Below are 11,022 nucleotides of genomic sequence, written 5' to 3' on the forward strand. Positions count from 1 at the left end.
AAAAAATTGTGTAGACACTGTAATCGAACCAGGTGCAACAGATACAATTTTCGAGGACGCTAACGCAACAATTATGACAATAACTCGACAAGATTGTCACAAAATCGTATACCCAATAACGTGTGGATAACCTGACAGTTAACCGTACGAGCAATCTTTAAGTTACTCGCACCAGTGTTACCATTGGAACCATTTTTAAAGTTATTGTATTCTTCGTTAGTTTCAACGCTGACCTGGGCACACTCGCGAAGATTCCAATCCTGCCAGCGTTACGGGCTCAAGCGGAGGGCCTGTTGAGTCCCGAAGACCAACCGAGTCAATCCGAGAAGGACTCGGACGGCAGGGACGAGGTTCTGAGCCTGCTACGATGGATTTCGGCGAAGGACAATCAGAGTAGCCTGGAACAGGTGGCGGAGCAGTGTTCACGTGGCCTGGAACAGTTCGACGAGAGGATGATGGAGGCGCTGAAGGTCGAGGTGAACGCGGCGATCGACAGCGCGAACAAGCAAGAAATGAAGGAGATCAAGGGCCTCGGCGAGAGACTGTTCGCGCTGGAGCAACTGATGACGCAGACCAAGAAGCTGGTTCACGAGCAGGGCGAGTTGGCTCAGGGTTTCCATCAGAATCAGAGCCGAGCGAACAACCTGGGCGACGCGAGCGTGTTACCGGATCTGTGCGCGTCTCACCGGCGTCAGTTGCTCGTGATACTCCAGAATCACAACCAGCTGCGCGACATACGGCGTAGGTGCACCAAAGCGAAGGAGGAGCTCTCGGTGAACATCTACCATCGGCTCAAGTGGATAATGTACGTGGAGAACAAGATGATGGAGGTGGACGGGAAACTGGTCATGTACCACGAGAGCCTGAAACGTCTCAGGAGGCACCTCGAGGTGCTACAGCAAATCCATATGGCGCCACAGATGTACATAAACGCGGTGGCAGAAGTCGTCAGACGGCGTACTTTCTCGCAGGCCTTCCTCATGTGGGCCAGCAACCTCGCATGCCAACTGCTGACCATCCACAGCGAGGAACTGGCACGTAGGAGGGAGTTCCAAAGCAAATTCGACGGGCACTTCTTGAACACCCTGTTCCCAGGCCTCGAGGACACGCCACCACCTTTCGCCACCGAAGCACCGTCTGTTTTCGACAATAGATTGCCAAAGGTAAGTACACTTAGTTCTCAGTCCAGATCACGTGTGTTAAGGTCTAACTTGACCTTACTTTCGTAAATACTTTGCACAAAGGTTAGGAATATTGTATCGGTAGTACGATCGAACGATACGTAAAGTTTCTCTGGGTCTAAAAAGACGTGGTCGTGATACGGCGAGGGTTAAAGAATTGTACGCATTCAGGGTTTTTTGGTTGCAAATGTCTCGAACGTGTGTTTTTAAACTTGCAATACAATGCGAGGAACAAGAAAATAGTTCAGTCGCGTCGTAGCTTCGATTGTAGGAAAGTACTAGACAAAAACATACGGTGGATCGAAAAAGACCCCGTGAAAGATAGTCCCAAGGTCATAGAAGGGACAGTTTCTATACGATGGTCTTCCTGTTACAGTTAACGATGGAAGATATGGAGTCTCTTAAATCCCAGCTACCCGATCTGCCACTCACCGTCTCATCGCCAGATTTGAACAGCATCACGCAGTTTTTCTTGTCCAAGAGTCTCACCGAGGTCAGCACCGATGGAAACAAAGAGAAGAACAATACTTCCATGCGCGTGGACCCAGCTGCCAAGGGACAGGAACGAACAAGGGGTCCGCTGTTGTCCGACAGGTACCTGACGACTATTGAACGAAGCAGGAGTAGAGTCTTACTCGTGCAAGATGTATCCGAACGATCTCTGACTCGTATGGAAGGAATATAGCGAGATACTCGAAGCAACCTCCAGAGAGGTATACGAAGCTACCATGTGTGTTTATTGTTCGTTAAAAGGTAGCACGTGTACCAATTGTCTTTGGTGTGTCTGTCAACGTTGATGTTTGAAAAGAATGTAGAATAGTTTGCGAGAAGAAGGCTAACAGATAGTCTCCGTTTGTGAGAAGAAGGCTAACGAGTGTTCACATTCCCACTGTAATGTACAGTCTACCAACTCTTCTAATGTCATACACATGATCACAATACGTGCGATGGTAGAGGAGCTAGTAGACTGTAAACTAGAGTGGTTGGTGCAAACACTTAGCCCTCTTCTCACATAGGGATAGTATATTTCACGGTGGGAAAAGTATAGCGAAATGTAAGAAGGCTAACGAGTGTTTAGATCCTCACTGTAATGTACAGTCTATCAGCTCTTCTAATGTCGCAATACCTGCGATGGTAGAGGAGCTAGTAGACTGTAAACTAGAGTGCTTGGTGCACACACTTAGCCCTCTTCTCACGGAGGGATAGTACGTTTCACGGTGGAAAAAGTATAGCAAAATGTGAGCATGTCACTGATCGAGGATCTTAAAACGAATATTGTATACTTTCCCCAACATTGGTCTACGCAGCTCTGCGAGTAAGACTTCAAATACTCTACTACGTTCCTTCCATCGAGTGTGCTTAACCATCTCTTCTCCTTGCCGTTAAACACTTATTGTTATGACTCTAGGGGTGGTTTCGAATCGGAGACGGACACCGAGGAATTCGAGAAGATCGGGCAGGCCGCCACGGACTCTAAACCAGAGTCCTTCGACGGCGCGAAAGAAATGCGTCAGAAGCAATTGGAGGTTGGTGCCTCGCGAAGCGTGTCCCCTGCTTCCTCAACCTCAACTAACGTATCCTCGCTAAATTCGAAAGTCGCGGACCTTACGAACCGGTCGTCCTCCTCGAGCGAGCCTGGTTCCTTCCATTTCCCAAGTTTGTCCGCCAGCGAGCGCCCGGCTCAGCTGAGTCCGCTCACCGAGTGCGCCGAGAACGGCGAGTCGAGTTGCACGCTTCATCGTGCCACGAACGGTTTTCCCAAATATCGCGACTTACCCTCCTTAACGACGGCCGAGGAGCCGAACTCTCTCAGTCCGAATCCTTCTTCCTTGACACGGTCCGTGATGTGCGACGGCCAGCAACATCAACGCCACCAGTTGTCCGGCAGTGGCGATAGCAGTCCATCCGTAGGAGTGGGGGCTGCTGACTTCATGGGTACTGAGTATTACATGGACGAGTCTCTGCCGAGCAGTCTCAGCGAGCATCCCGGCGATGGTCAGCACCAGGCTATCGTTTCCCTTCTCCAGGTACTGGACGACTTACAGCTCGCTAACAGACCTCGTAGTCGTAGCCGTAAACGTTCCACTACCGCTGACGTCCATCTCAGATGGTGTACACACTGTTTGCTTACATTCTCGGTCTAGAACCTCTTTTCGTTGATTCGTGTTCTCTCTCTCTCTTTTTCGTTCATTGGCTATCTTTCTTTCTCTCTTTCTCTTTATCATACCGCCGGACCCCTGCATCCCTCGGACGGTACCGTCAGCTTGCCTCGATCTACCTCCGTTTATCTCCCTTTTCTGTGGTTTCCAGGTACTTTCGTTGTCATTGTCTTTACATTCGCTACCCAAGCCTATTAGCGCTGACTTAATGCAAGTAAATCCCGAGACGTTGGTATGTATCTCTCTTGCCTGCCGTTCTAACCAGTTGTGCGTTCCGTTTTGTACCTGCCGTTTTTCATTTTCGTTGGCCGCTTGAGTGTTCGTTTGGTGTTCGTAGTCGTTGCGTTGATTTTCTTTCTTTCTTTATTTTTTTTCTTTTTTCTTTTTCTTTTCCGCCCCTCTCGCGTCTCTTCTCGTCCGTGTGTGAGTGCGTGTGTTTTAATTTTTTTTTACAGGATAGCTGCCGTCGCACTCGTTTCCCGATCCCCCGACCCGATGTATGACTCCCGTGACATTCGATCACGTGTTCGCTTTTCAAAAACTAAAACTGACTGTTCACACGTCGATGCAAACCACCACACACGACCATTTCTCATTACATCGTACACGTTTGCTCCCAGGGGAGGGGGGAGACCGCTTTGATACCACGTTGGAGTTGTCCCGCACTCTCGTACGATCGAATCGGTACTTCTTCGGAACGGAAACAAATTCTCATTTACCATAACTAGTTACACATAGCGCGGAAAGGTGGGGTTACCTTGGTTCGTTGTGTACTCATCGGGGTGTCTGTTGGCGATCGACGTTTCAGGAGAATCTTGGCAACACGCGCGAGGAAGTCGAGGGTCTCCGCTCCACACTGAGGACGGTGAAAGTGGTGATAGCCGAGGCGCTCGCCTCTGTACGTCAAGAATTGGCCATACTGAGGGACCGACCCGGCGAGGATAAGAACGATCTGACCGAGATGACCGAGCGTATACGCGTGGCGTTGTCCCTCTACTCGCGCGAGTGCGATCGTCGTCTACGGGAACGCGAACAGGAACTGACGGTGAACCACGAGCTGGAGCTGGCCAACCTGAAGAAACTGATACAGAGCCGGGAGGATGAGATCTGCACGTTGAAACGCAACCTGTTGGAGAAGGAGGCCGAGCTGGCGGAACACGAACACCTGATCGCCACCATGCGTCAGAAATTGGAGACCGAGCAAGCCGAGATGAGGAATCTTCAGATGCGTTTGCACCTGCAGCTCGAGGACGCGCTCGAGGAGGCACGTGGCGAGAAAGAGGCCGCCCTTAAGAAAGCGAACGAGGAGAGATTCGTGGAGGTCGCTTCGCTGACCAACTCCGTGACCCAGTGCCAGAAACGGATCCAGGAACTCGAGGAGAGTTTGAACTCGGCCCGTAACGATCAGGAGAGGCTCGTGAAGGAGGCCACCGACAAGCTCCAGATCGAATACAAGGCCGAGTTGCAAGCCATCAGACATCGATTCCAACAGACAACCGCGTCCACCATGGAGACCAATTCCAGCGACTCCAGGCACGAGGCGATCGAAGTGAGCGAATTTCTTAATACTAACCGTGTGGTCACACTCTGGCGTGACACACTCGGTTTTGTTCACACTTGGTCGTTCGAGGTGTTGATATCAACATCGTCGATCGCAGCTTCGAACGAAACGTTGAAATATTTGAACGGTGAACTTAACCTTTATTCTGTCGCAACCTGGTCGTTTCTGGGACAGTAAAATTACTTTCATCTTGACCAATGTGTTCTATCGAACTAAGTTAAATAGAAGGTAAATTGTGGAGCCAGGAAAGTGTACTTTGCAGGCAGGTTATGCCTGCAAAGAGGCATAACTTGACTCGATTACACTCTCGAGAGTGAACGATGCGTTGTATTCGATCGTTTCTAAGCTTTCGCTTCACCGTTTAAAAGTTTCAATATTTTGTTCACGCGTTTGCTACTCGTTGGTATCTCTCGATACTCGAGACTTGCCCGACCGATGTGTTAATTAACGCCTTTTCGTTTTCCAGAGACCGGATGCGATGGGTAGCCACTTCTTGGCCCAGGGCAAGGAGGACATGAAATTGGAGCATTCGATGCGTTCGACTATGGATAAGGAACAAGTGGATTGCATGTCCCTGTGCCACGAGTTGCGAAAGAGCGGGATCTTCGAAGATTGTAAACGTTACAAGAGCATCAAACGGTTGACCGGGGAGTTCGTGGGCGGTAAGAGTGCCCTGGCCGAGACCGGGTTGTGCCAGGAGTCCAGCGACGAGGGATTGGAAATGAGCCAGAGCAGCCAGGACGAAGCGTTGAAGAGTCTGGAACCGAAGAAGGACGAAGTCGAGGTGTCGGAATCGAAGAAGGTGCGATTGGAGGCGTGCAACGATCCCGCCTCGTGGAGCAGGAAACTCGAGATACTCGAGAACGACAACAAGAGGCTGAAAGCGGAGTTGCAGTCGCTTCGCGAGAGCAAGGAGTCGGCGGAAGCGAAGATAGTGAGCCTAAAAGAGGACAAGCTACGTTTGGAGATCAACAAGCTGTTCATGGAACGATCCAGAAAGAACTTCACCATTCTCCAGTCGTCACTGTCTTCTTCCGCGAGTCGCGAGAAGGACATGAACGCTTCCGTGACCGTGGTCTCCGAGTCGGGATCGAGTCGTGACGCAGCAACCAGCCCTGAACCGAGTCGTCACTCTAAATGCAAAACGTGCTTCTACTTTTCGTACGGCCAGAAGAAGATGAAGAAACTAGCGATGAAGTTGGCGTCTCAGGATCACATCACGATGACAAGTTGCAATCCGGGTGACATCGTGCTGGTGTTCTGGGATCCCACTCACGGAAACTATATGCTGTACCAGGAGTCACCGACCTTTCATTTCCTCCCATCGGAGTGTCTCGCCGAATTGGATCTGGGCTTGAATTCCGACGGATCACCGAAAAACACTCAGGCCATCGCCGAGGTTATCGACAAGGAGTACTGTCACGCTAGAAGGGTGAGACTTCCTTGCGCGTTCGCTTTGCAACATTCGATCAATTGTAATGTGTATCACGATTCTTCTTGCAGTTTACGTTGCCCAAGACTGCCCTACGTGAACCGTGAGCTTTTCGAGAACGGGAGCAGCTAGTTTCTGCGTGTCACGACCGGTGTCTCCTACCTTCGAGGACTTTGTCGATTGTTTTTTTTTATATCGCTGTTAGAGTCGATCTAGGTTAGGTGAATCTTTTGTTCCAATGTCTATTGACCAAACCGCGCGGAGCTAGTTTTAACGAAGAGTCCATCGGCGGACCTGATACGAAATATACATTATTTCTGCTTCGTTCGTTTCAATGAATTCTAACAATACCAATAAGACTGGCCACCGTCTTGTCCCCGACGAAATTGTGTTAAACTTCAGCAGTAAAAATGACTCAAGAGCAAACTTCCTTGCAATTAATGGGGACGAGTGTAACGGGTTTCCGTACCCAACCTCGATGATTCAAATAGTTATTTCTGGTCGGACCTCTTGGCAGAGGATAGCCGTCGAAGGGTAGATAACTCTGTTCGTGATCTCTGGATCGATACGGTTCGAGACCCACGAGTGCTATACTTAGTCAATGGGCTACTCCAATAATCGACATACTAACTACATCCAGAATGAGAAAGAAAATCGAGCAAAGTGATGAGTCAAGTTCGATAGTCCTGCTCCAGAACACTCTCCTCTTAACTTTCTGACTGATCAACCAAAGAATCTCTCCATTTTATTTATGTCTGTGTAATTCCTAAATTGCAAAAACTATCAATAATCGACATACTAACCACATCCAGAATGAGAAAGAAAATCGAGCAAAGTGATAAGAGTCAAGTTCGACAGTCCTGCTCTAGAGCACCCTCCTCTTAACTTCCTGACTGATCAACCAAAGAATCTCTCCATTTTATTTGTCTAAATTGCAAAAGCTATCGTTAACGTTTCGAACGTAAGTTCTTTCTTCGATCATCTGTCCTTAATTTCACTCGAATCCTTCTTCGTCGTCCAATAATTGTACGAGTAGAAACGAAATAGGTGACTACGATACAAAGAACGGTGTTTCTAACCATCAGTTTACGTAATCTTCTCTCGTGAGGATACGTCTTAATTGAACGTTGTACAGGGACAGATTTAACCGACGGATCACGAGAATAAAGAAACAAGATGGTGTCCAGATTGGACAAAATTCAACATCTCTGTTCGCCCCTTGTTTCTTTTTCTCAGTCGATTGGATCGACGATTTTGTCGGTGTATGACACCAGTTAGGAGCCAGCTTAGGTCGCAAAAAGTTCTCGAATAGGACACGGTTTACACACGTGGTGTTCCACGAGGCAACGCATCCTTGACGAAATGTTTCCGTTTTCAGTCGGAGAACCGGTACAACGTGCCACGCGGCACCAAGTTCTATCAAGTTCGCGTGAAGTCGGTGAACGAGAGCGCGACTCTGTTGGCGAGCATTCAGCAACATTAATCCTGCATCCGGCCGTAAAGGAGGACCCTTTGATTCTTGCCTGGTTAAAAGCTCCACGACCCACAGATCCGTCTCCCAGCGACGACGAAACTTCGCGCGTCTCAGAGCGTGCAGATTATCCAACATACGACGTCGTCGCGATCATCCGGATACCATTGGATCAAGGCCAGAACCTACCAGAGAGCCTGTAGACGCATCCTTAATGTCGGTGAGCAGGTGAACGAAGGTCCGGACGAACGGAAAGAGGTAATGGCACGCCCATTTTCAGGGCGACACAAAACAAGCGATCAGACGATCAGAAGGATGCGCTGGCGTTTCAATTGTGATATAAATAATTTTTAACAAAAAGAAAGAAAAAAAAATAACGAGTGAAACATAATTGCCGAATGCTGTGGTTAGCTGTGACGTGTAACGACATTTGTATTCCTTCTACTTTTTTTTGTTCCACACGAAAGCGTGCGAGAGAGAGAGAGAGAGAGAGAGAGAGAGAGAGAGAGAGAGAGAGAAAGAAAGAAAGAAAGATATGGAGAGAAAGAGAGAAAGAATGAGAGCGAAACGAGAAAACACACGTGACCGCGAATGTTAATTACCAACGTCACCGGACGACTTTTATTCGTGTAATTCGATAGGCTGATCGCGTGTATGAGCGAAAAAGGGAGGTAGAAAGAAAGAAAGAAAGAGAGAGAGAGAGAGAGAGAGTTTTTCCACTTTAATTTCAGACTCGGGAACGAAACTTGCTCGTTCCACGATTCGAAGCTATTGATTATTAATTATTACTATTATTATTACTAATTATTATTATCATGATTATTATTATCATTATTATTATTATTATTATTATTATTATTATTATTATTATTATTATTACTATTATTATTATTACTACTATCTTTGCACTGTGTGAAAACAAAACGAAGAAGATGAAAAAATCATATAGTAGAGTAAGTTTTACAAAAGAAACGAGCAAACAAAAAAAAAAAAGATACCGGTAACAAAAAACACGGATGCTTTGTATATGCAAACTATATATTATATATGTGATATATATTGCAGACTATATATTATATATGTGATATATATATATATATATATATATACATATATATATATATATATATATATATATATATATATATGTATATGTATATGTATATGTATATGTATATATATATATTATACACGCGCGTAAATATACCGTCGTACGAAGTATGCAATATTCGCATACGAAAAGGATATCATACGTAGGTACTAAGGTGGAGAGCTAAGATTTTGTAAAACCAAGTATCGCGTAACCGTGTTGTGCAATCCTCGAGACACACCTTCGGACACGTTGTTAGAGAGACTCTTTATTTTTTAAACGAGAGCCCCAGCCTCTACTCGGAACAGTTATTTTACTTGACGATTTCGTTTCGGGGGGCCCTCGTAGTCGACGCGAATCGTCCACGAAAACCGTTATCGCGATCGGTATCGGCGAAGGTCGTTCGCATACTTCGGAGGGCCGCGTGGCCGCGCGATCGTCGTCGCTTCGAAGCACGGCGTAAGCTCACCGACGAAAGATTCGCGTCTTTCGAGCTCCGTCGACGAACCGGTGCGAGGCAAACTCTTCGTAGGATGAATTTTATAAGTATCCGTATACTTACACAAACATACACAAACCGAACACAAACGTTTCAGTTTCTAATATCCGTGTCCAGACACGTTCGAGGAACGTCCCGTACCACACACGATCGAGATCAACAAACAAACCGTAACCACGTGACACTCGATCAGCTTCCTCGCGACAGCTCGTATGGTCCTTCGATTACCGATCCTCTACCGTTTACACGCAAACACACACACACAAACGAACACACGAGAACACTACACACACACAAACATATACACACACCGACTCTAATTATTCGTTTCTCCGCGACAGTTAAGCACTCATAGTATCGTACAATAGCTGTGATCGTTAGGCTCGACGTTTTCACTTCTACGTAGTCGTTAGTTAATCTTAATTCCTTGGTCTGGCGAGCGACGACTCGTGGTCCGCTCGTATCCCAATCCCGTTGCTCCGACGCGTTCTCTTTTCCCCTTGTACGAGCAAACGAAATAAAAAGAAAACAAAAAAAAAAAACAGAAGAAAAATTGTAAAAAAATTTTATACATACATACTATAATTTTGTACACACACACATATACACAAACACCTATATACACACATATGTATGTATGTATAAAATATCGTCAGCACAGCAAGGTCCGCGCGGGATCGTCGAGCGGATCGCGAGTGTACCGGGCGTTCCTGGTCGCTCCGTCAGCCTCGATTTACGAGTTCGAGCGTAGCCGCCCGGCGTTCAAGGTGGCCCGCCGACAGATGCTGATAAGTAAGATAAAGACGAAGCAAAATATCGTTTTGGTAGATTGTAGCTCGAGCTTGTCGAGAGAACGACGCACCCGCTTCTGACGTAGCGCAAGTAGCTCGTTTTAACGATTCCTCTTTCTTCTACAGATTGAACGAATGCACCCTACCCCGCGTATCACGCACTCGCGCACAGATTTAGCACGAATTACTACTCCGCGACGGCCATTCGGTTGTCGTTGGTTCGATAGGTACACTTTCTCCCCGTATGCCTCCTGATCGTTGAATCGCTCGACGATCCCACCAATTCGTTGCGTAGACTCTCAAAGAGTCGTCGTGCACCGTGAACAGAGCGTTTTCGATCGTTAAGGAACGAGCTGGTGTCTCAGTTCGCTGATGGATAATGGCAAGCGGGGCCACAAGATCTCGATGTTGTACCATTGGACGTTCAGACGAGTTCGTCTTCGCCCGAGTCGACCGAGCCCCGACAAACGACCTATCGGTCACCTGTGCCGATCCAGGGTCACCTGGACGCGTTGTTTCGATTAGTCGTTAAGATATATTTCCCGATTTTTTGCGTCCGGGGCATCTGTAGTCCGTTCAACGAGTCGAGTCACCCTATGTAAAGATAACGTGCACGTGATAAGACACGAAAAAGGCAGCGGTCACAACTATTGGTTGTAGCAAGTTATCGAACATTGCGCACTTGTTGATCTCAGGGCTTTTTTCTCTATCGATCGAACATTAGTCGTTTATTAATCTCGGGACCCTTTGTTTCATCGTACTTTGAAACGTGTCCAGTGAGTGTGGTCTGCGTTTTTATTCGTTTCTCGGCTTTTGCGTTCCGTTTGTTACTTGTATT

At 47.3% G+C, this 11,022-nt stretch overlaps 1 protein-coding gene across 2 annotated transcripts in view; it reads left to right on the forward strand.

The window, feature by feature from the left end:
* Positions 1–8,346, forward strand: part of Atg17 (autophagy-related 17) — a 125,492-nt gene extending 117,146 nt beyond the window's left edge. The window contains exons 4-9 of one of the 2 annotated variants that reach the window (XM_076313106.1): positions 221–1,163; positions 1,558–1,775; positions 2,590–3,208; positions 4,149–4,889; positions 5,368–6,333; positions 7,712–8,346. In XM_076313106.1, the coding sequence (XP_076169221.1) occupies positions 221–1,163; positions 1,558–1,775; positions 2,590–3,208; positions 4,149–4,889; positions 5,368–6,333; positions 7,712–7,816 (3,592 nt within the window). In that variant the 3' untranslated portion in view covers positions 7,817–8,346. The remainder of the gene's footprint in view (positions 1–220; positions 1,164–1,557; positions 1,776–2,589; positions 3,209–4,148; positions 4,890–5,367; positions 6,334–7,711) is intronic. The other variant, XM_076313107.1, reaches the window with a different exon arrangement.
* The last annotated feature ends 2,676 nt before the right edge of the window (positions 8,347–11,022 follow it).

This window comes from Ptiloglossa arizonensis, chromosome 5 (assembly GCF_051014685.1).
Source record: "Ptiloglossa arizonensis isolate GNS036 chromosome 5, iyPtiAriz1_principal, whole genome shotgun sequence".
Taxonomy (NCBI): Eukaryota; Metazoa; Arthropoda; class Insecta; order Hymenoptera; family Colletidae; genus Ptiloglossa; species Ptiloglossa arizonensis.